General features: G+C 42.2%; 1 protein-coding gene across 4 annotated transcripts in view; it reads left to right on the forward strand.

Annotated features, from left to right (window-relative positions):
* Positions 1 to 13,970, forward strand: part of Slc35f5 (solute carrier family 35 member F5) — a 33,946-nt gene extending 19,976 nt beyond the window's left edge. For 2 of the 4 annotated variants that reach the window (XM_031380878.1, XM_031380884.1), the window contains exons 11-16: positions 2,632 to 2,736; positions 3,353 to 3,512; positions 5,622 to 5,712; positions 8,196 to 8,350; positions 9,452 to 9,548; positions 13,052 to 13,204. In XM_031380878.1, coding sequence (XP_031236738.1) covers positions 2,632 to 2,736; positions 3,353 to 3,512; positions 5,622 to 5,712; positions 8,196 to 8,350; positions 9,452 to 9,527 — 587 coding nt within the window. In that variant the 3' untranslated portion in view covers positions 9,528 to 9,548; positions 13,052 to 13,204. Of the gene's footprint in view, positions 1 to 2,631; positions 2,737 to 3,352; positions 3,513 to 5,621; positions 5,713 to 8,195; positions 8,351 to 9,451; positions 9,549 to 13,051 lie in introns of all 4 variants that reach the window. The other 2 variants (XM_031380872.1, XM_031380881.1) reach the window with 2 other exon arrangements.
* The last annotated feature ends 10,950 nt before the right edge of the window (positions 13,971 to 24,920 follow it).

Consider the following 24,920-nt stretch of genomic DNA (forward strand, 5'->3'; position numbering starts at 1 on the left):
TAGAAAGCATCTTGTGGGAGATACTTGGAGGTTAGAGAAATATCCTGGTGTCATACTTTTTTTAGAGAGTCGTATTTATTATTTAATCACAAGTCCAATAATTTGCAAGCACACTGTACTAAGAATATAGGTTTGAACAGAATGAATGTGGGATAGAAAGTAAGTCCCTATATTTTTAAAGTAGAGTAAGAAGTCAGCCTTTCACTGATTTAATGCCCTAATCTAGGAAGGTCTTCTCTTTTTAAAAAAATTCATTTATTTATTTTATATTATTATTTTTACTTATTCACTTCACATCCCGCTTACTGCCCACCTTTTGGTCACCCCCTGCCACAATCCTTTCTCCACTCCCCCTCCTCTTCTCCTCTGAGCATGTGGTGTACCCCCTAGTTATCCCCCCAACCCTGGCACATCGAGTCTCTGAGGCTAGGCTCATCCTCTCCCACTGAGGCTAGAAGAACTTATCCCATGGACAGGCAACAGCTTTTGGGATAGCCTCTATTCCAGTTGTCCCACATGATGGTCAGGTTTTACATCTGCTACATATGTGTGGGGAGCCCTAGGCCCAGCCCATGTTTGTTCTTTGGTTGGTGTTTTAGTCTCTGAGAGCTCCAAGGGTCCAGATTAGTTAACTCTGTTGATATACCTATGGAGTTCCTATCCCCTTAGGGACCTCAATCCTTCCTCCTATCCTTCCATAAGAGTCCCCAAGCTCCATCCACTGCTTGGCTGTAGGATTGGTGTAGTTGTCTGTATCTGTCTGAGTCAGCTGCTGGGTGGAGCCTCTCAGAGGACAACATCCTGTCTGTAAGTCTAATAGAGTGTCATTAGTAGTCTTAGGGATTGACACCAGGATATTTCTCTAACCTCCATTGGATGGGTCTCAAGTTTTGTGGGTTGGTTATTGGTTGGCCATTCCCTCAGTTTCTGCTCCCTCCCCCGTGCCTGCATTTCTTACTTTTACCCACTAGCTTTCACATCTACTCTTGTTCCTTTTCTTAGCAGTCACTATTATAGAAAACATTCAATTTTGATCCACTGCCTACATTTACCAAACACAAAGGTAACTAGAGCCCAAATTAGTTAACTTCTCTAGATATTGAAGTTGATAGAATAGAGCAGTGTTTTCCAAACTCTTTGTGGTTACTGTCTAGTCACCTGTGCTTTGACCTACATCTCCTCTTTCTGAACCAGAGTCGCTTTGTGTATATGAAACACAATATACATTTGTTTTTTGAGTACAAGATTTTGTTAACAGGCTTTAAAATTTTTGATAATAATAAAAATAGACTTAAATATTGTTCTTCTGAGTAGATTAAACTATTGAGTATGGTCACTTGGCACATTGTTGAATTGTTTTTGACGGCTTAAATAAGGGTTATTGAACTTGAGTTAATCAAGGCAGAGAGTATTCACACACGGTGAGATTCACATTATATTGTACATTTTGAACCAATTATATGCATACATTATATGTTTGTAGTTTTTAAAGAGTTCTTGCTTTAAAATAAGGTATGAGAATTATAAAATAAAGCCACTGGAGAAGAAATTAATGACATATTTTTAATGTTTGTTTGGATATATGGTGTGTGTTTTGTGTATGTGTGGGTGTGCATATGTAACACAATGCTTGTGTGGAGATCGGAGGACAACCTCAGATGATGGCCCTTGATTTCCTCCATGTTTTCGATAGGATTTTTTTGTTATTTGTCGCTGTGTCTGCCTGGCTGCTGGCTTGTAAACGTCCTGGGAGTCTCTTGTCTCTGTCCCCATCTCATTGCAGGAGTTCTGGGATTAAAGATGCAGCGCCTTTATGTCTGACTTGATGTGGGTCATGGGGATCCAAACTCATGTCCTCATGCTTGCGGGCTGTCTCCTCAACCCATAATACTTTATGTAGCATTAGCAAATGCTCCGTTCTCTAACACAGAAGACAAATCAATGGAGACTTAGCGGAATAGAAAGAGGATGTTAGATGGAAGACATGGGACCCTATGCATGTAGTGGTGGAGAGTCTGTGAGTTCATACGGAAGGATGGGAAGAACAAGAGCAAGCCGTGATTTAGAGATAGAAAGAGCATCTAACATTGTACAGTAGCATGTGTCAAAGTGCTTCAGGTAGAGCAGCTGTTTCTCAACCTGTGAGCTGCCACAGAGGCCATGGAAGACCATGAGAAAACACAGATATTTACAGTATGACTTACAACACAAATTACAAAATTAGAGTTATGAAGTATCAACAAAATGAATTTATGATTGGAGGTCACCACAGCATGAGGAACTGTATTAGGAAGGTTGGGAATCACTGATGTAGAGAAAAAAAGGAAGTGTGTGCTTCAAAATAAAGGCAAACTGTCGCTTATCTGACTTCCACTGTTAGACGTTGTGTGGGTATTTGGTTAGGTCACTGAGGCAAATGCCTTTGCTTATATTTGTTTATCCATTCAGTCCCTTCCTATCCTGTGGGAGGATCTGGATGGAAGGAGTTAGTTTTTGTTTTCATCTGTGCATGCTCATTTCTTTATTTAGTATCCATGTATTATCAGACTTTCAGTATATGTATGCAGTAGGGTATGTTGAATGAGTTCATGAATAGAGACAACAGTTGGAATCATGGGTTGGTTTTTACAGGTTCCATTTGGTCCCTTGCTGGAGCTATGTTCTATGCTGTCTACATTGTGATGATCAAGAGGAAGGTAGACAGAGAAGATAAATTGGATATTCCAATGTTCTTTGGCAAGTACATGTTTAGCCTTTTAGGCGATTTACTTGACATTATAAATCTACAGGTCATTCTTTGAGAGACTGTGGGGGCATTTGTCCTTCTCCACGTGATCTTAGTTTTTCAAGCACTCTCACTTAACTTTCAGAAGTTCACAGTTCAGCAATACTGACTGGCCAGGGGGTCTAGGGAGCCATGTGTGCATGTCCCCAGAGCTGAGTACAAGTGTGCAGCATGTGCCTGCAGAGGGTTACACTCATGTGCCTGCAGAGGGTTACACTCATGTGCCTGCAGAGGGTTACACTCATGTGCCTGCACAGGGTTACACTCATGTGCCTGCACAGGGTTACACTCATGTGCCTGCTGAGGGTTACACTCATTCTTGAGCAGCAGTACTTTACTGGCTGAGCCGGCTCCCCAGCCAAACTGCAGTTAACAGTCACCAGGTGCTTGATGGTGTATTTTCCTGCTATTGATCTGTTTGTAGAAACTAATATTCAAACCAACCAACACCTGCTCCAATTAAACAACTCACTGAAGCCCCTTGGGAGATCTCAAGTTTCTCATAGTGTTGTTAAGTTTGGAAAACTGAAGTCAGTCATGATTTGAACGTGTCTCTTTTATCCTCAGGTTTCGTAGGTCTGTTTAACCTGCTGCTCTTATGGCCAGGGTTCTTTTTGCTGCATTATACTGGCTTTGAGGACTTCGAGTTTCCCAGTAAAGTGGTACTGTTGTGTATCATTATCAACGGCCTCATCGGAACAGTTCTGTCCGAGTTTCTGTGGCTATGGTAGGCTCTCTTACTTCTCTGGGGTTCATTCATTGTCAGTGTGCCGACTTTTGAGCAGTTTGGAGATTTCTGGGTCTTCTGAGTTCTGATGGTCCTTTCTGTGTGTGCACTCCCCTTCCATATACATACTTGTAATTGAATATACTTACTCCGATAGAGCACAGATGGACTTTGATTTTAATTTTTGTGGGCCCATTGCAAGGAGGACATTTAGAAAGAAGCTCAGAAGTGTCTTTTACTAAATGAACAAATACAAATATGTGAGTGAATACTCTTTGTTCCCTCTGCTGCTGTGAGAAAACACTGGCCAGAAGTGACTTAGTGCAGGGCTTATTGGCTTATCCCTCAGGTTGCAGCCCAACATTGAGGAAGTCGGAGCAGGCCCTCCCACACTAATCATCAATTAAGACAATCTCGTAACAGTCATGACACAGGCCAGTCCAATCCAATTCAGACTCCCTCAGATGACTCTAAGCCAGCAGTTCTCAAGTCTTTCAGGGTCAAATGACCCTTTTACAGGAATCACATATCAGATATCTTGCATATTAGATATTTACACTGCAGTTCATAACCATAGCAAATTATAGTTATCAAGTTATTAATGAAATAATTTTATGGTTGGGGGTCACTACAATATGAGAAACTGTGTTAAAGGGTTATAGCAGTAGGAAGGTTGAGAACCGTGCTTTTGGCTGTATTAAGTTGACAGTGGAAGCTAAGTAGGACAATACAAATCATTTAAATTTTTAAAAATGCTTTCAAGGTGTTGGCTGACATGTATGGAACTGTCAAAAAATAAAAGACTTTTAATTTTAAAGTGCAGATTTGGGGACTGGGATGATGGCTCAGTTGATAAAGTTCTTGCTGTACACTTGAGGGTCTGAGTTTGGATCTCTAGGCAGAGTGGCATGCATCTCTAACAGTAAAATGGGAGCACAGAGAGGAAGTCAGCCATGGAACCCACTTGCCACCTAGCCTAGCTGAGCCAGTGAGCTCTAGGTTCAGTGGGAGAGCTGGTCTGGAAGGTAGGTGAAGAGGGAATTGGAGTGGATGCTGGCCTCTGGCCTACACATGCACACGTGTGCACACCATACAAAGAGTAGTGTTATACAAATGAAAGGACATCCAAACATGGATGGAGTGCACATTCAAACATAGCAGCTGGGAATGCCAGTGTGAGTCCTGGATTCTTAGTGGACTCTGGAATTGCTTACTTAGGGAGGAGTGTGGACATATTTGGTTGTTCAAAGGATTGTTTATATTCAATACACTGCAAATGAATGAGCCAGATCTGGAAATCATGAATGAATTAACTTGAGATCTTAGCATATGTTACAATTTTTCTCTTTTAATGACAGTAAGTTTAAAGTACATTTGAGTACAACATCCCATATGGAGTTTGTAAGACTTCCATTATAGTCTTAGACTTAGAGCTGGTTCTCAGATTGAAGATTTAAGAGATGGGCCTTGTGGCACAAGCTTCTCAGTTTCTTAAAGTTGATGTGTGAGTTCAATTTTAATAATGCTGTTTTGGAAGCTGGAGCAATGTCTCTGTATTTAAGAGTGCATACTGGTCTTGCAGAGGACCTGAATTCAGTTCCCAGCACCCATTGCCTGTAACTCCAGCTTCACAGGGATCCCACTTCCTCTTCTGATCCCTAAAGATGCTGCATTCACATATACAAACCCACAAAAATAAAAAAAAATATTTTTTTAATCTAAAGAAAGATAATGTAGCAAATCCACAAAAATAAAAAAAATATTTTTTTAATCTAAAGAAAGATAATGTAGTTTTGTTAGGTATCAGCACAAAACTAAAAACTCTGCTCAGTAATATTTTAAATTATTGAAATATAAACTATATATCCAAAGTTGAATAATATATGCAAGTAGATCTCATAAATAGTATAAAGCATCCAGAACACTTTATAATTCCATATTTTTAATAGTCAAGAACAGCTTTGGAGTCATTTTAGTAGCTATTATTTTTGTATTTCTGTCTGTCCTCAGTGTTCCCCTCTCAAGCACATGTTATAGGACATGAAATGTTGGCTCAGTTCATTCAATGGTGTTTCAATGTAGAAGTTATGTTTCCTTTCTTCTTGTCAGGGGCTGCTTTCTTACCTCATCGTTGATAGGCACTCTTGCACTAAGCCTTACGATACCTCTCTCCATCATAGCCGACATGTGCATGCAAAAGGTAAGTTTATGAGATACTGCAGGACGGTACTGAGGAGACCTAGTGATGGTTAGGAATATGTCAGTAATAAGGGAGGGAGATGCGGACAATGCTTCATGCCTCTCTCCGTAAGAGAGCCTCTGGTACATAGAAACATAAATAGTAGCGGCTGAGGAGGGGCCTCCACAAACTTGAGGACTGAGCTTGATCCCCAGAATCTATGTGAAAAAAAATGCTGGGAGTATTGTTGTGTGCTTGTAATGCTGGGGAAGGTGGGGACAGGAGCAATCCTGGGCTCACAGACTAGCCCACTTAGCCACAGGGAGAGTCCGAGGTCAGTAACTGACTGCTTCAAAAAACAGCGTCTAAGGAAAGACAGCCATTGACCTCTGGCATCTACACTCATGGGCACACCATGTATCCGGGTACACCTACACCCACATCAGTTAGGAGCTGTTTTCTGTTCTTTTCTGGCCTTGAACTCACAGGGATCTGCCTGCCTCTGCCTCTGCCTCCAAAGTTCTGGAATTAAAGGCATGTGACCCCACACCCTGTGGAAAAGGGTTCTTTAGTGCTTCTAAGGGTGGCGGAGGGGAGAGGTGCACCTTTGCCTACAGCCACTTACTCTGATTTAGATTTTGAATATTTTAAGTCATAAGTAATCATAGTGTACATGCATGTGTTACATTGATACAGTTTGAAAAAGGGGAATATTTGAAAGTTACAAGGTTTATAGTGTGTTCTAATAGTCTTATTTTAATGCTGTTTTTCTTTAGGTATTTGTATAGCTCAAGGATAAAAGCAAAATAGTCTTTGTGATGTGTATATTCATTATTTAAAAATCATACTATAGAGCTAGAGAGATAGCCCAATGTTAAGAGCACTTGCTGCTCTTACAGAGGACTTGGGTTCAGTTTCCATCAGGCAGTTTATAACCAGCTGCAGGAGATCTAACATCCTCTTCTGGCCTCTACCAGCAGCTACATACCTACACTCAGGAGCACACATATGCACATACCTACACTCAGGAGCACACATATGCACATACCTACACTCAGGAGCACACATATGCACATACCTACACTCAGGAGCACACATATGCACATAACTATATAAGTCTTTGCAAAACAGTTCTGTGCCAAAATTCCTAGATTATTAGATGTTCTGGTAATCATTCAAAAAATGCTACAGTTCGTCAATACCGCGACGTCTGAATGCAGGCTTCTTAGTTTCTCTTAATGAGTACTCGTTCTTGGGTGAGCGTTCTACGGTCACTTAACCTCTGTGTGTATATACTGTGCAAAAGAGGCTGCACGTTAAACACTGTTGGAGGCTTTGGGTTTTGTGTGTGTGTGTGTTTTCTTTGAAAGCCTTCACCAAACACATCACTGTCCTGAAACTTTTCTGTTTTCATGGTGGTGTTAAATGGGCCAGCATGCGCTTTCCAGCAGAGGGAGTTTTGCCTATGAAGACTCTCCTTTATCTCCTTTCTTTTCTGTACATGTGTGTGTTTGGATGAGTACATATGTGCACATGTGTGTGTGTGCACATGTGGAGGCCAAAGGGCAGAATTGAGTGTTGTTCCTAAGGTGCTAGCCAACTAGTTTGAGACAGTCTCTCTCCCTGGACCTTTCTAAGTAGACCTGTGGGGTTGAGAGATCCTTGGGTCTCCACTGCCCAGGGCTAGGGCAGGTGTACACCACCTTGCCCAAGGTTTTTATTTGTGTTTTTGGGGTCTCCAGAACTTTTATTAGGATCCTAGAGATCAAATTTAATTCTTTATGGTCATGAGTCAAGCACTTTCTTGAGCCATCTCTTTTATCCCTTATCTTTCTTTGCAACTCTCAGAAGAGGACGAATGCATCTTCCTCATTTAGCAACTAGGAGCGGCTGTTTCCCTTTGTAACCCAGATCACCAGTGTTTGTGTCCATCCCTCATCAACCTCAGGGCTCAGTGCAGGCTGCTTAGAAAGTGGTTTTGGATACTTTAGTTGGATTCACACACTAAAGGCTTGCAAAGTTGTCTTAAGTGGTTTCTCTTGGATTTAACACTAAGAACTATAATGTAACACTGTGTTAGACAGCTGTAACATGCATAATGTTTATTTTCAAATGTGAAATTTTGAAGATGGTGTGGGAAATAGAGGAAGAAAACTCCATTTGTAAGCAGGGGATGACCATGACAGAGGAAATGAGCATCACATGGTGTGGGACCCAGAAACTCCATTTGTGGACATTCCTGTTCTCTGGGCAGCATGCCTAGTAACTATTGGCATACCTTTGTTGCTTTTCTATTGCCCATCTTCCCTTTAGAGCATTACATATGGCTGTTGGTTATTTAGGTAAATAGAATTGTAAATGGATGTCCTGAATCCTCTTATATAGTAATACTTTATAACATATTATCAGTGTTTAGCCTGTCTTCTTTGTATTTTAATGTACATTGAAGGTAAAACATTGCCTTAATGATAATTTTGAGGTTTTATTTTAATCTTTTGTTTTAGGTGCAGTTTTCTTGGTTATTTTTTGCAGGCGCTATCCCTGTGTTTTTTTCATTTTTTATTGTTACTCTCCTATGCCATTATAATAATTGGGATCCTGTGATGGTAGGAATCAGAAGAGTTTTTGCCTTTATATGCAGAAAACATCGAATTCAGAGGTATGTTTTATCCCATAACATTTTTAAGCTTGTGTGTGTGTTCATTCATTCGTGTCTGCATGAACCTACATGTGTTGTGTACATGCATGAGTGGAGACCAGAGGCCCATGTCAACTGTCTTCCCTAATCACATTCCACCTTAGTTTTTAGTATTGTACTGGTACTGGCCAGTTTGGGTAGCCTGGACCAGTTTGACTAGGCTGGCTGACAGTGAGGCCCACGGATCCATCTGTCTTGCCTTGAGTTGTTATTTTTTTTTTTTTTTAATGTGGATGAAGGGAGATCCTCACGCTTTGGGGCAAGTACTTTACCAACCAAGCCATCAGCAGCCCTTGTTTTTATTTTTTGTTTGTTTGTTTGTTTGAGCTACTTTTACTTTGTAACCCTGGCTGGCCCTGAACTCTTCTTGATCTTCTTGCCGTACTTATTGAACACTGGGATCACAGCATAGATTTTCTATGTTTGCATCTGGGCGTGGCTATGCTTTTCTTTAATCTCAGCAACTCGGGAAGATCAGTAGGATTCGGAGATTGGAGCCAGCTTGGGCTACAGAGGAAGAGCCTGTCTCAAAGACAACAGTGATGGGTTAGCTCAGTGAGCGGGGAATCACCACAGTGGCCATCTAGCTTTAGGGACTTTGACAGGAATTGTTGAAAGAATAAATTATATAATTCATATTGTATTAGGAGAAAAGAAATTCGTTTGGATCCTTAGGATGATGAAGCAATTTTTCTACTGCTAATTTTTAGAAAGGAAATGTTTTGGTTCACAGGTAAAAGGAGAATACTTATTGATGGTCTGCAATTTAAATGTAGAAAGCTGGTTTGGGTGCAGTTCATAATAGAATATGTTAACACTGTCTTATATGCTCTTTTCTAAGCTCCTTTCTTTCTCTCTTTCTTTCTCTCTTTCTTTCTTTCTTTCTTTCTTTCTTTTTTTTAAGAGAGAAAAGTTTTGTATTGTGCTTCAAAAACATGAGGGAAACAGTTGGTTCTACCACTAACTGTATGGTGACCTTCCAGCTTGAGATAGGGGAGCGGGACCTTTCTGAGGTTTCTTTTTAGTTCTAAAGCTGTGTTAACTGTTGCCTTTTTTCTTTAGAGTTCCCGAAGACAGTGAACAGTGCGAGAGCCTCATTTCTCTGCACAGCGTTTCTCAGGAGGATGGAGCGACTTAGCTGCTCTGCTCTGTAGTCCAGGTGTGTATGAGCAGCACCAGTGTTTCATGGTGTTCTTATTCTTGGGATAGCCAAATGTGGGGCAGGCCTGCCTCCCTTCCTCCCTTCTTCCCACCCTTCCTCTCTCCCTCCCTTCCTTCTTTCTCTTTTGAGACAAGATCTCTTTATGTAGCCTTGGCTGGACTGGAACTTGCTGTGTAGATCAGACTAACCCAAAGCTAAAGTGCTCTACCTGCTTCTTATACCTAGAGTGTTGAGATTAAAGGTGGGCCACACCTGCAAGAGAGTTTCTCGAATGAGTTGCTTGAGGGGGCTAAAGGAGCTACAGCTTCTGGAGTCAAACCACTTGGGTTCCAGGTCTCCAGGCTCCTCCATGGCTGGCTGAGGGATACTTTGGAGCTTCTTGGCCTCTTTGAGCCTGTTTCCTTGTTTGGGAAATGCGTTATGATAAAAACCATCTTGCAGCTATTGAGTTCAGAGTATCACAGTGGCTCCTTTCTCAAATTAGATAGTGAGTTCTAAGTCATTTTGTCTGTGTGTGCACGTATGCATGCATGCATTTCCCCATGTGCGTGGATGTGTTCTTGTATTCTGTATGAGGCCTCTGGCCAGAGGTTGACATCTGTTGTCCTCCTTTATTACTCTTGACTTTATGTTTGAGATAGTCACTCACTGAATCTGGAGCTCACTGATTAACTAGGCTGGCTGGCCAGCAAGTCCAAGGATCCTCCTGTCTCCGTCTCCCAGCGCTGGGATTACAGGTGTGTGTTGCTAGGCCTGCCTTCTTATGTGGATGCTGGGGGTCTGCGTCTGCACTCAGGACCGCATGCTTTACCACGGAGTCATCTCTCCAGCCTCAAATCCCACTCTTCTTTATGCTAAATCATTTTTATCTAATTATGTACTTTAGAAAAATATTTTTCTCATTATAAAACTAAGAAAAATAAAATACTTTAGAGTGAATCACAGCTTTTCTTTCTGCTCCCCACCATGTGTGTACATGTATGTGTGTGTATATAATTTATATGAGTGGTAGTGAGCTGCTTTTGTTAATGTTTCATAATCATTTTCCTACTTTAATTTTTAAAGAATTAGTGCCCTTTATATTTCTTACAAGACTAAGAGCATATATGACAGATATTAGTCTTGGAATAAGGTCAGCATATCTTTGATAGGTACAAGTCCAGTTTATTTATTTAGAATAGGAAGTTCCATTAAGTTCCTGGAATGCTGGGGATCCCGGGCTTTTATTCTGGGATATCCTTAGACACTTCCTGCTAAAATGTTTCGTGGTCATGCCTGGACTTTCCCTACCCACCCACGACATCCTGAAGCGCTTCCAGCTTCTAGCAACTGCTTGGGCCTTGTGGCCTAATGGTTATCTTCATAGTAAATTCACCCCTAAAGCTATTTTTCTTGACTTTCTGTGGTTGTATCTTTGGACACAGCCTGAGGTTTAGCTCTGCAAAGCTACATAAAGCAGTCTCCCCTGCCTTGGCCACTCTGCTCACCCCCAGGAAATCACATGGGGCCCACAATACAGCTGAGAACGTGTGAGCAACCAGCTTGTGGGCTTGTGCCTAGGTACTGTAAAAACAAATAACTGATTCTTTTCCCAAGACCTTTTTGTTAACAGATATTAGTCACATATAATAATGCATCTCATGATGGCATTTCCATACATGTATGTGAGGCATTTGGATCATATCTATTCCTTATTACTCTTTCTTGTCTCTCTCCACTCCTGCTGAGCCTCATCCTCTTCCTAAATGGTGTCCTTCCACTGTGTGTGTGTGTGTTCTGTTCTTACGGGACTGTGGGGAGGAGTTACTTTGATAAGACTATGAGCAGCCTACCTGTGGCTACAGCACTGAAGAAAGCATCTCTCCTTTTCTCAGCACCCATTGACTTCCGGTAGATCCCTGGGAAGGAGTGGGATCAAATGTTAACTGCCTATAAACTTGCCTGTCCTTGATAGATCATTCTCACATTTCTTTGCTTGTCTGTCCAGCTTTAGGCATTCCAGGCAGCAAAACTTCTCACTAAGACAGATGAGGATCTCTACTCCCACACCACGTGCTTGCCTCTCAGTTGCATGCTATTCTAGCCAGAACGGAGAGGCCAGCCTCCGTCATCTGATGGTGCATGGTGACACTTGCCATAAGCACATTTGGGAGACAAATACAGGAAGAGTTCAGGGTCATCCTTCACTCCATAGTGACTTTGAGTCCAGCCTGGCTACATGATCCTTTATTTCAAAGGAAAAAGAAAACACCAGCAACAGAACAAACAGAAATTTCCCACCACTTTTGTATAGCTGCTGCATAATTTTGGATAGATCTATATTCTGTGTTTATATTTTTATGATTAAATAAGATATGATCACGTCATTAAAACTCTACCTCAGATTTTCTCTAGAACGTCTCTTGCTACTGTGTTTAGAGAATAGGCTTTTAACTTTTTCTGTTGTATAAAATGCAGGGAAGCTGGCCGATTGCATAGCTGACGTTCTATTTGCTTTGAACCAGATTCCTGCTTTCTGTTGCTCCCCTCCCACCTTCTGACCGAAACACTTAGCTGTGTTTCTTCACGGCCACCAAGACTCGACTGCTGTTGCTTGATCTCTTTTTCATGTGGTTTCCTTCTAGGAACACTTGCCCTTTACCATTTGCTGACTTTTTAGTGAGGTGTGGGACAGAGGTGTGCCGCGTTTCAATTAAAAATAATGGGGTGGGAGAGAAGGCTCAGGAGCTGAGAGTGCTTGGGGTTCTCTCAAAGATTCTGAGCTTGGTTCAGACATATCAGGCAACTCACAACTGCCTGTGACGCCAACTCCATGGGATCCTATGAGCTTTCTAGCCTCCCCAGGCACTGCATTTATGTGTACACACCCACAGACAGACACACAAATAGAAATAAAAATCTTTACATTATAAATGAGTGTAAACATAGTTATTTACAGCTTCTTAGTGCTGTTGCATTATTTATAGGTTGTCTTTCCGTGGAGTGCTTGTCATTATCCTCAGAGTCACATTCAAGCCCACCCCACTCAGGTGCTGTGTCAGTAGCTGGAAAAGTGAGACAGAGAAAGTAGAGATGGTGAAGACTGGAGAAGGTGGAGCATCATTGAATAGTCTAGAGTAGACTGGCTGGGAAGAGGCATTGCTCAACAGAGCACAGTAGAATGTGCCAGAAGTAAAACTAAGCCCTGCCACACAGCTCACACATGTGCACTGCCACAGTATGTGTTAGGAGGTCAGAGTCTCATTTGAAGGACTTGGATCTCCTTTCACATGTGAGTTTCAAGAATTGACTCAGGTCATCAGAGTCAGTGCCAAACTCTTTTTTCCACTGAGCCATTTTGTTGGCCCTGTCCTGAATTCTAACTCAAGTTCAAGCACCAATTACTTGAATAAATACGTGTGTTGTGAATAATGGGTATTTCAACTTCTTAGACTCTATAGTATAGAAATTAAGATGATGTAAATGATAAGTTACCATTTTCTGTATTCTTTTCTTTTTAGCTTAATGGAACATTCTACAGTGAAGAGACAATCTGGCAAGTTCTTTGTAGAAGTGTTTCAGTGCCTAGTCTGAAAAGGAGCTGTTTCAGTTCTTTGAAACTCGACATTTTCCACACGTCTGCTTCATTTTCACAATGAAGGATGTTCCCTGTAGGTTGCGTGCAGTCCAGTTGCTCTAAAGGACCAACCTGCCTTACGTATCAGTTCAGTTCCTGAAATCAGTGGAACTATTCAAGGAACGAAATTCCTCTGGAGATTCTGTTTAAACATACGTCTCAGTTTCCGAGAGACCACCTGAGTAAGATGAGCATTTCTGACAGGCAGGTGGCTGTCTGCACTGCCTGCAGTGGGTGCAGCTTCTGGTTTTGAGTTTGGTAGATTGTACAAAGTAAGCACACGGAAGAAATGTTAGTTAGTGGGACAAGTATGTTCATGCAAGGTTGGTGACACTTTAGAGATAGGTGGGCGTCTGCGAAGACCTGCTTGGAGCACGCTGCACTCTGTGACCCTCCCTGGTATCTGGTGCCTTCTATCTTAAAAAACATGACAAGCCGTAACAGTTTTAAAGGGAAGACTTGTAAACTGGAAAATCATGTATTTCTAAAGGCTGTGTGGCTATAAATTAGTTGAGAAAGCTCTGTTTCATTTAGAGTTTTAAAGGAATATTCTCTCTTCAATTAAGAAATTTTCATAATGGAATGGTTTAAATTGAAGTGATAAAGAATATTATTAGAATAAAATGTTTGTATATGTATTTGTGTATTAAAGATGTATTGAGTAATTTTGTATTTTTCACATATAAATGTGCTAAGTTACTCTAAAACTGGGTGCTGCTTCCTTAAGTAATCTTACTTTTCCTAAGTAAATTTAATTGCTTAAAATAAAAAAAAGAAAGGCAAGGAAAACTCCGCTTAAATGATGACATTTGATTTTTTTTGTCTTATAATTATTAAATCATGGGGCTAGGAGTACATCCCAGTTGGTAGAGTGCTTGCCTGGTACAGCTGAAGGCCTGGGCTCCATTCCCAGTCTGCATAAACCAAGTGAAGTGCACACCTGTAATCCCAGCACTCAGGAGGCACAGGCAGGGGGTCAGGAGTTTAGCATCATGCACCCTACCTAGAGAATATAAGGCCAGCCTTGAAGAGTGAGATATGTATCAGAAAATTATAAAATATTCCCAACTGTGACTCCTAAATTGAGGCCTTAGGCATACTCGCAGTGTGTGCGCTTGTGAAACTGCTCCTGTCAGTGAGCTCATGTCTGAGGACTCTCTGGCTCTTGGTTAGTCAGAATTAATTCCTGTTTCAAGTTCAGTAACAATCATTCTCTGAATCTCTTAATGAATCTCATTTTAAAAAATTCCATTTACAGACTTCCACTTTGTCCTGTTCACATTCTTAAAACTGGTCTAGTGTTACCCTGAATCTAAAGTCTAGCTGTCTTTTTGCTTAGTTCTGAGGCCTCTGTGTTATAATAATTTAAATATCAGACAGCTGTGTTTCTCACTTGGGGCCATCCGAAATTCTTATGCTAGAACTAATGCTGGTTGGCAGGGTAAAAGCCATACAAAGGAAGTAGAGTCTGGGGAGATGTCTCTGCAAAGTGCTTGCCTTGCTAAGCATGTGGGTTTGAGTGCATCTCCAGAACAGATATAAAAATCGCCCTAAGTGGAGGTGATGGAGACTGCAGGATCCTTGGAGCTTGCTAGCCTGGATAGTAGGGTAGGAACACCCTGACTCAAAAGCCACTTTGTTGTGCCAGGGACATGACTCCAATGACTGCACAAGCCTGAGGATCAGACTTTGATCCCAAGAACCTGTATAAAACATCCTGATGTGGAGATTTGCCTCTGGAATCCTAGCACTCCTGTGATGAGGTGGGGTGGGGGTGAAGACAGGAGAATTAACCAGGAAGCTGCTAGTCTGAAGTATCTAGTGCAGCATTAGGTGTTAGCAAGGTAGAGGATAACAAGCAACTTCTGAGGGTGTTCTATGAGCAACACACACACTCTGGCTTGGGTAGGTCTGTGCATATGAGCATACAAAAAATTAAAAAAAAAAAACAAAGATATTCAGTGCCTGAGGAATGGCAGTTGATAGCGACCTCTTACCTATACACATTCCTCACATCTGCACACACACTCTCAAGGCAGACAAGAATACATGCAAACACACATGCGTGTGCACACACACACACACGATGTGGATTTCTGAGGAGTTTTTTAGAACTTACGTGGAAGAAGCCTGTCAATTCCTCAGACTAACTCTGACTGGTTATTATCTATACCCGTAGTTTTCTGGGGTTTGCTATCACAGTTTACAAAGATCCTCAGCAGTTTCCAGGGTGAAATAATTGAGGCCATGGAAGCAAAATTCCAGTGTCAGATGTTTATCTAAATACAGTGGGTAGAGTGGGTAGGCTTGTGCCTCACAGATGATCACTGCCGCTTAGGATTTAGAGACTGATGACTAAGCCTCAGGTACCCTGAGTGGCTCTGCAGCATGTCCCTAGAGAGAAGCAAGGAAGCACCATTGGGCTGGTGAATATTGGGGTGAATCACGGCCCCTTTCCCGCCTACCTGCCATCTTCCCCTCAAGTTTTTTTTTGGGGGAAGTGATTTATTATTTTTAAAATTGACTTATTCTGGGTCATTTTATATATGTATATAATGTAGCATTCTCATCTTCCTCTCCCTCTTACTCTCCTCCTACCCCCACCAACCCAGCTTCCCACGCTATCTATCCTTCCACCAGGTCCCTATCTCACTGTGAGGTTTTATTTGCTTGTTCTTCCTTTTGCTTCGTGAGCCACGGTGAAGCTCACTACTGATTCATGAGTAACTTCTCAGTGGCTGCGTCACAAATGACAGTGACTTTCTTTTCCCTAGCAGCCCTCTACTGTGGTGGAGTAGGGCCCCAGGAGCCCCTACCCAATCTAGGACAAGACTAGAAGCCTCTCAGTAGGGCCTAGGTTTCCATCTAAAGGCTACTGAACAGCTTTACAGTGACAAGTGGGTTCCCTCTGGTGGAGACAGCCTCCAATGCAACCAGAATGGTCACGCCATTATTACTCCAGTGGGTGCATTGCTTGGCAGGTCTGTTTGTAGCACATAGGGTCCACAGCTGAGTAAGCTTGCTGATGACTTTTCTCCCCAGAGCTTGCGTAGCACATGCAGTACTATGAAAGCTAGCCAACAGGAAGGAGGATTTCTTTCAAAGTGTGTGGAGTGTTCAGCAGTAGGATCTGCACATCTTCTTTAGGTGGGAAGTATATGGCCCATGATGAACTTTTCAAAAAAACGTCTTGCTGAGCTCTAACATTAGACAGTGGCCAGAGCAGTCTCTCTGGCTCAGCTTCAGCTCACCAGTGTCACTCAGCCGGCTCCTGCATTGATGGCAATGCCACCCCTCACCCCCCAACACGAGGCACCTGTAAAGACCCCCACATTTGGATAGGCCATCTCTGTAGGTTGTAGGGACTCTGGGATGCCAGGTCAATAGTGTGTGTGGCAGAACCCACACCTTTCTCTAGTCTAGATCTGTTGTGGCTGGCCTAGAAGTTGACAAGAAGGGGTTATGGCTCCAACTCTGGTGGCCTACGACTTCTGGACTAATATGTATATGTAATGTGGTCTCAGAGAGGTCAGAATGTCTAAAGAACCTACTCTTTCTTGCTTTCTGCTCCAAATGGGAGCAGTGTGTTTCTCTCATGTGGATATGTGGATATCCATATCTGTGTATGGATATATGCACATGAGTGCTTTGGGTCTGAAAGAGAGTTTTGATTTCCCTCGAGCTGAAGTTATAGGTGGTTGTGAACCACTCAGTGTGGGTGCTGAGTAATGGACTTGGTTCTTTGTAGGAGCAGTATGTGCTCTTAGATGCTGAGCAGTCATCTCTCCAACTAAAGGTGTCTATGCTGTGGCCTCCTCCTCTAATGCCCGCTCCCTGCTTCCTCATTGCCTCCTTATCTCCCTTCTTTCTTCCCCTCCTCCCATTCTTCTTGTTCTTTTTGTCATTTTGAGATGGTCTTTTTCCCAGGGTAGCCCCAACCTCACTGTCAAGTTCATTCTGTCCTTGGAATTCCTAATTCTCCTGCCTCAGTTTCCAAAGTGCTGGAGTTATGGGTGTGTGCTTGGACTCTGATTTGTATTTCAGGACTTGTTTCAAAAAGTCAAGTGCTGGGAGTTGGGTACTGTGGTCTGTATACCACCTACTAGAGAGACAGAAGTAGAATTATTCGAACCCTGGAGTTGGGTGCTGATATAACATAGCAAGACTCTATTTCAAAATTAATAAATACATAAACAAATATCCTAGTTTGCTCTTGTGTTGCTGTAATAAAACATTCTTACCAAAAGCAACTTGGAGGGAAAGGAGAATTTATTTCTGTTTATAGGTGACAGTCCATCATGGAAGGAAGTAAGGGATGGCAGGAACCCGGAGGCAGGAACTGAAGCAGCATCTATAGAGGAGAGCTGCTTACTGGCTTTCTCCCAGATCCATACAGCATAACTCCACTGAATAAGGACTTTACCACTCACAGTGATGTAGAGGAATTTTAATCCATAACATGGCTGCTCTAGCAAGGGATCACATCCTTAAAAATCTGTATGTTCTGGCTGGAATACAAGCACATCCTTAGTACACATCTTTAACTCCAAACATTGTAGGTAAGGCTAGTTGGTAGAAGGAAGCAGTCGTGTTTGAAAGTGATACCTAATTGAGGGGCAGACAAAGTGGTAAGTCATAGAAAGATTTGACAGAATGAGTCAGAGATAGGATATGCCCAACTCTCGTGAGACTAGCACAGGAAGGAGGGACTATTTAAGAGCAGCACAATGAAAGAAGTCAGTCAGTTGGGAGCCAGTACAGTGAGTGCAATGCAGTGCAGTTGCATTCATTCATGAGTTTATGTAAGTCGGTGCAGGTCAGCAGAGGAAGTTTGTGCCAGAGAATAAGAAGAAGCCAGAAGATTAGAGCAAATGGCCAGAGTTAGTTTGACACCAAGCAGAGCAATTCAGTAAGAAGCTGAGAGAAGCCAGATTGAATAAGTCAGCTTAGAGATGCGTTTGAGCCAGAACAGCTTGAGTTGAACCAGCCAGCCAGAGTTCAGAAAGAACTAGAAAGGGTGAGCTTATTCAGCTGTAAGCCTCCAAAATGACAGTTACATCAGGAGAATAAAAGATACTTTTGCACAGTGGGCTAGGCCCTCCAACATCAATTAGCCACCCAGAAAAGGTACCACAAGCTAGCCTGATGGAGGTACTTCTTTAGTTGAGGGTCCCTCTTCCCAAGTGTGTCAAGCTGACAAGTGAGATTAGCTGTCACAATAAATAAATAAGGGAGGGAAGGAGAGAGGTAGGAACAAGGCAGGCAGGCAGGCCCTGTGATTTTAGAGATTGCACTGTAGACCTTTCGAAATGGTAGGGAAAGGCCAAAAAGATGGCTTGGTAGGTAAAGATATTTGTTATAAGGTCAGTGAAAGAAGAGAACTGACTCTCATAAGTTGTCTTCTTATCTCCAAGGGTGCACTATGGCACACACAAGTAAATGAATGTAAAGAAAAAATTTTCAAATTAATGATGGGGAAAAGTCCCATTCAAGTAGCAGCCAATGCCCGCCCCACCCCCGACATCAGCCTGTAGTTAGTTTTCTGAAGCTCAACATGCATAAGAATCTCTGAACTCTGTTTTCAGTCTCCTCCTTTTCTTCTCATACATAATTAATATCTCATTACCCACTGTGTCAAATTATGGTCCTGATAGAGACAGTGGGTTTGTGTCTTGGCTTTGGGGTTTTTGATATATGCATAAGTGTGTACACACTTGTGTAACTGCACATGGGTGTAGATGGAAGCCAGAATCCACAGTAGATATCACTCTCTGCCTTCAGTTTTAGAAATACTATTTATTCACTTATCTCTGTGTGTATGTGCATGACACAATACTTGTGGAGGTCAGAGGATATGCTCTGGGATCCCAGAAAGTACACTTGTCCATCGTCTAGCTTGGCATCAAGTGTCTCCATGGTCTGCGCTGTCTCTCCAGCCTCCATCATGTTTTCTCTCACTGAACCTGGAGATCACAGATTTCATTTGGGTAAGCTGTCTGGCCAGTGAGTCCCAGGGTTCTTCCAGTCTCTGCCTCCCAAGCGCTAAGCTTGCAGACATAAACCACTATGCCCTTCCTTTTGTGGTTGGAGGGGATCTGAACTTGGTTTTCATGCTTATATGACAAACACTTTATAGATTGAGCCATCTCCTCTGCCCCAGAAAGTGTGTTTTGTCTGGAAAATTTCAAGGTTAATGATAATCGGAACTTCAAGGGTAACAAAATGGAAACGCTCAGGAGAACGTGGATGTATGGGTCTAGGACCTTGGAGGATCTTTTGGGATGCCTTGTGCATCTATGTTTCTCCTTTACATAAATTTTAAAGTTTTTATTGAGATACTGGCTTCTGTCAGCCTGGCATAATTAATTCTTCACATCAAACTGGTTTTTGCCTGGCAGCTGATAGATAGAACTCATTGTCTCAGTAGAAGTGAGCTCACAAGGTTAAGTGCAAATGTTCTCAGAGGTATCCGGCCCTGTCTCAGGAAGAATGTTAATGTCCACTTTGATATCCATCATGCGGGGCCAACTTGGGGTCGGAACTTTCTAGAGGCCAGTTTTCTCACCAGGTCTATAGTGCCCATCCTCGGCATGCCTGCTGAACAAATAGAATGTCCCCAAAGGACACAGGCTAATTAGGGAACAATGTTTTCTATAATCTTATTAACAAATGAATTAAAGCCACCATCAGCCTATGAGTTACTAGCTGCTGCCATTTCTTCCTATACTCCTTTCAGAATAGGCTTTGTTAGTGGGTAATATTTCTGGAAGAATTTGAAGAGATAAGAGATGAATATTATCTGACATTTGTGGAGTTAACTTATGTCATAAAATATTGTACAATATTGTATGTTGGCTTTTTAATGGTGATGAGGCATGGGTGACCTGGCCAATTTATAGATTTATAGGATTTTAAGTTAGAGCTTATATCTCCAATTGTATTTATAGTTACCTTGCTATATTCAAAATTCCCTTTACAGAATTAAGGGAACCTTAATCACCTTCTGTCTTAGCTATGGTTTTACAGACACCGTGGCCAAGGCAACTCGTATAACAACATTAAATTGGGGCTAGCTTACAGATTCAGAGGTTCAGTCCATTATCATCAAGGAGGGAATATGGCAGCAGGCAGGCATGGTACAGGAGGAGCTGAGAGTTCTACATTTCCATCTGAAGGCTGCTAGCAGAATACTGACTTCCAGGCAACTAGGATGAGGGTCTTAAAGCCCACGCCCACAATGACACACCTACTCCAACAAGGCCACACCTCCTAGTAGTGCCACTCCCTGGGCTAAGCATATTCAAACCATGACACCTTTCTCCCTCCCCCTCCCTCCCTTCTTCCTTCCTTCCCTTCCTCCTTCCTCCCCCCCCCCCCCCCCCCCCATCTCTCATCCATGTTGTGTTTGTGTATGTGAATGCAAGTTCACACATGCCTTTGATCTGGGAAGATGACCTTAGCTTACTTGGTTTGTAAATCATGAGGATCAGAGTTAAGATCCCTGAATCCTCAAAATAAACTGTGAGCATGGCAAATGCCTGTTACCTCAGTCTCAAGGAGTATCAATAGAGCTTGACACTAATGCGCGCACACACACACACACACACACACACACACACACACACACAGAGAGAGAGAGAGAGAGAGAGAGAGAGGAAGAGAGAGAGGAAGAGAGAGTTTTAAAAGTCTTTTTAAAACCTGAGCAAAGAGGCTATATCAAATGCAGATGGGCCATTAAATGTTAATTCATTTTATTAGCATAACTTGAAATATCTGGTAATAACAAAAATAAGTTAAATAAATGCCAGCATATAATACAGGGTAGTGGTTTACCTAGCACAATCTAAAGTCAGCGCCCAGGTATGATTTAACATTCAAGGTTAGCCAATCCTTGTGTAGGACATTGTACACTCAGATCACATCCCTTGTCGTTTATAGTTATGTGTATGTGTGCATATCTGTTCATTTTGTCTATCTGTGGAGGCCAGAAGAGTGTATTACTTCTCCTGGGAGCAGAGTTACAGGCAGTTTTGAGCTCCCCAAAATGTGGGGGCTGGGAACTGAACCCTGGACCTAATGACTGAGCAGCAAGCTCTTATGAGTACATAATTTCCAGTCTCTCATCCTGGTAATTTTTGTGAAGGTTTTCCTTAATGTATGAAACATAAACACTAGGGAAAAAAATTTTAAAAGGCAAGTTGTTGTACCTCATACAAAATAAATTATACTATGCTTTTGTTAAAGAAGTGGTTAACAATAGGCCATACCCAGCCATGTCACATTCCAGAACCAAGAGGACAAGTCATACATATGCATGCATATATATGTATGTGTATGTGCCTATATGTTTGTTTATATGTGTGTATTTATGTATGTGTATTTAGTATGCACACACATTCTATAAGCACTACTTATTATGTAGGTATTTATTGTAAATATACACTGCTCAGTACTAGTGTCCCCTAGGTTGACTTAATGAGAATTACATAGCAAAACATAACAAAAGCTGATTCCATGATTAAACTGGGTGACGTAGGCTCCCAGTTCACTCCAGCATCCATGACATGAATACAGAAAGAGGATTTTAAGGATGAGGAAGTTTTAAACTGGGCACACTCTGATGCGGTTTAAATAGGAGATGTCCCCTATAGGCTCCTGTGTTTGAACATTTGATGCTCAATTGTCCAATGGGGAGGGTTGTGAAACCTTGAGGAGGTGGAGCCTCACTGGAGGAAGTGGGTCACTGGGGGGCGGGGCTGGAGGCTTTATAGTCCCCGCCCACTTTGCCTTCAGTCTCTGCTTCCTGAATGAGGTGGAGCCAGCCTCCTGCTCCTGCCAAAATGCCTCCGTGGCTTCTTCCTGTGTCTTTGCCACGATGATGACCTGTATCCCTGGGAACTGTAAACCCAAATAAATCCCTCCTTCCTTAAGTTGCTTTTGTCAGGATATCATATCACAACAAGGGAAGAGAAGCTAAGACATGGTCCAATTTAATTTTCTTTAAACGTATTTGATCGGCGAGCTCTTGTTCTTTTGCTGTCTTGTACAGAGATATTTCCATCCCAGAGAACATGGCTTAGAAAAAACGCTGACTTAGTGATTGACAAAAAGCCGGATGCCTTTCTGTTGTGTGTGTCATTTGAGGTTTTGACAGTAGAAATGTTTCTCCTCCTGAGATAATGAGGAATCTGAAGAGACAATCCATTTCTATAGCTCTCTCAGCAGGCGTGGAGTGCTCTGCAAGCAACTTTCTGCCCCTAATATGTACAAAGCATCCTTAGCTTGCAGTAAAATACTATGTAGCATAATACTGATAAGCAGTCCAAAAGTAACATCTCCGATTCTTTTCAAATAGATTCAAAAAAGCGATACAGCTTCCCAATTAAGGCCAAAATGTTTGGGAGGGCATCGGGTTGTTAGAAGCAGAAGGGAGCTTTAAAGAAGTCTCGGCTACTGGTCATTGAGAATGGGGCTCCTTTTGTTCCTGGGATTCAGTGAGCATTTGTTTTGAAATTAGAATTACAGTTAATTGAGTCTGAAGCGTTAAGTGGCGACATACCTTTCCCTAAATGTAAAAACATAGATAACTAGATAATTTCAGTCAGAAATGGGAAAAATCATTACCCAATTGCTCTTAAAATAGAAGTTTGGCTAATTTAAATAATACAGAGCCATGAAAGATGTCATTGGCAATCCTGGATCACACAGGATGAGCCTCTGCTCTGGGTTTCCCATTGGTGCCCATTAAATCTGGATTGATGGGCAGGGGAGATGGCTCAGTGGGTAAAGGTACTTGCCACAAAACCTGATGCCCTCAGTTTGATCTCTAAGACCCATATACGAGAGGAAAACAGACACCCACAGGCTGTGCTCTGACTGTCAGAAATGTGCTGTGACATGCATGTCCACACGCATAGCCTCACACAATTAAAATTAAATTTTTAAAGAAGACTTGCAATAATTAAGGGAGAGCAAGAGACAAAGGTAAAGGGAAAAAAGGTTAGTTTTTTTTTTTTTTTTTTTTTTGGCAGATGACTTCTCATGTGTAATTAGGGAAAGGAGGTGGGGGAGAGATACCCACAGAGAGATAAACAGAAAGATAGACAGAACCCTTGAGTTACATCTGATTCACTAGGCATCTTTTTCTATTATAAAGAACATTACCCGCCTCTCAGTTCTGCTTGCTCAATGACTATGGTAAATGTTCTTTGAAATCTACCTGTACAAATATTATGTGTATACTAAATAACAGCTCTTGCATTGAGAAAGGTAATTGAATTCAACACATCTGTACAGGGAGAACAAGCATTTGAGAAGCTTTGGGGAGTACATCAGTGAATGACACATGCTTCCGTGTCAAGGAATGGCTGCTCTTGGAGAGATGCATGGTGTACAAAGACATACTAAAATGACAACAGTGAATGGGTTGCTGAAGTCGCCTTTGAAGATGATTCAGAAGAGGGGGCATTCTCAGTCTACAAGAAGAAAAAAAGGCTTTGTGAGGGACAGTGGTTCTCAATCTTCCTAATGCTGTGACCCCCTAATACAGCCCCTCATGTTGGACAGACCCTCAAGCATAAAATTATACTCGTTGCTACTTCATAACTAATTTTGTTATTGTTATGAATCAGTATTTTCTTACGATCTCAGGCCACCCTTGTGAGGGGGCCACAGCCCTCAGGTTGAGAACCAGTAACTCAGAAGGTGACATTGGGGTAGATGTTGAAGGCAGAGGTCAGTTTTTGAGAGGTTCAGGGGAGGAGAAAGCAAACAATTTTGCAAAACTGGGCAGGTCTGTGAGATCCTAGGGGCAAAGTGTTTTGGAACTAGAATAATAAAGTGTTAGGAGCAGAGGTGGTTAAAGCTGATTGTCAACTTGAAAGGATTTGGAGCCACGGAAGAGGCAAACATTTTGTGAGGAATGATCCAGATTGTATGCATTAAGGTGGGGAGAGCCAGCCCAGCTCTGGGCAACACCATAGTCATGGACTCTGAACTGAATAAAAGAAGAATGTGAGCTGAGCATCAGCATTCACCTCTCTGCTTCCTGACTGTGGATGCCACGTGAGCAACCGCCTCACGCTCCTGCCGCTGTGCCTTCCTCACCATGATGGACTGTGCCTGAAAACTAGGAACCAAGATAACTTCTTTGTTAGTCTGGTATTTTCTCTCAACAACACAAAAATAGCTGATGTGGAAAGCAATAGAAACTAGTGTTGTAACCTGTGAGTGTTTGTGTCAGCCTGCCTAGGCAGACTTAGATGCAATAGCTAGAGCTTTCGGAAGCCACAGTGGCCCCTTGGTTTCTTTCTCAATTTTACCCTGTGTCCTGCATTCCCTTCTGTTCAGCCAGCAGTGCCTGTTCCATGGTACCTGTCCTGAGACTTGTGTCTCAGATGCCATCAATACTGGTGAAAAGACAGTATGGGACAAGTGTGCCGGTGCCTTCCTAAAAGTGGCCTGCATCATGGATACAAACAACTCAGTGGCCAAAGCCAGGTATGGCCACACCTGTCCTCAGTGGGGCAGGAGACATAGCCACTTTTCAGAGAGGAAAGGGATGTAAAATATATTGAATCATTTACCCAAAGCCTGGAAGGCAAGAATGACTCTTTTGCACTAATTATTCACAGGGTTACAAGCCACAGAAAATTTCTACAGAAAATCATGTGGTCTGGAGAAACTGAAGACAAAACAAAAACAAACAACAACAACAAGAAAACAGACCAAAAAACCAAGGTGTGTGTGTGTGT

This window comes from Mastomys coucha, unplaced genomic scaffold, assembly GCF_008632895.1.
Source record: "Mastomys coucha isolate ucsf_1 unplaced genomic scaffold, UCSF_Mcou_1 pScaffold1, whole genome shotgun sequence".
Taxonomy (NCBI): Eukaryota; Metazoa; Chordata; class Mammalia; order Rodentia; family Muridae; genus Mastomys; species Mastomys coucha.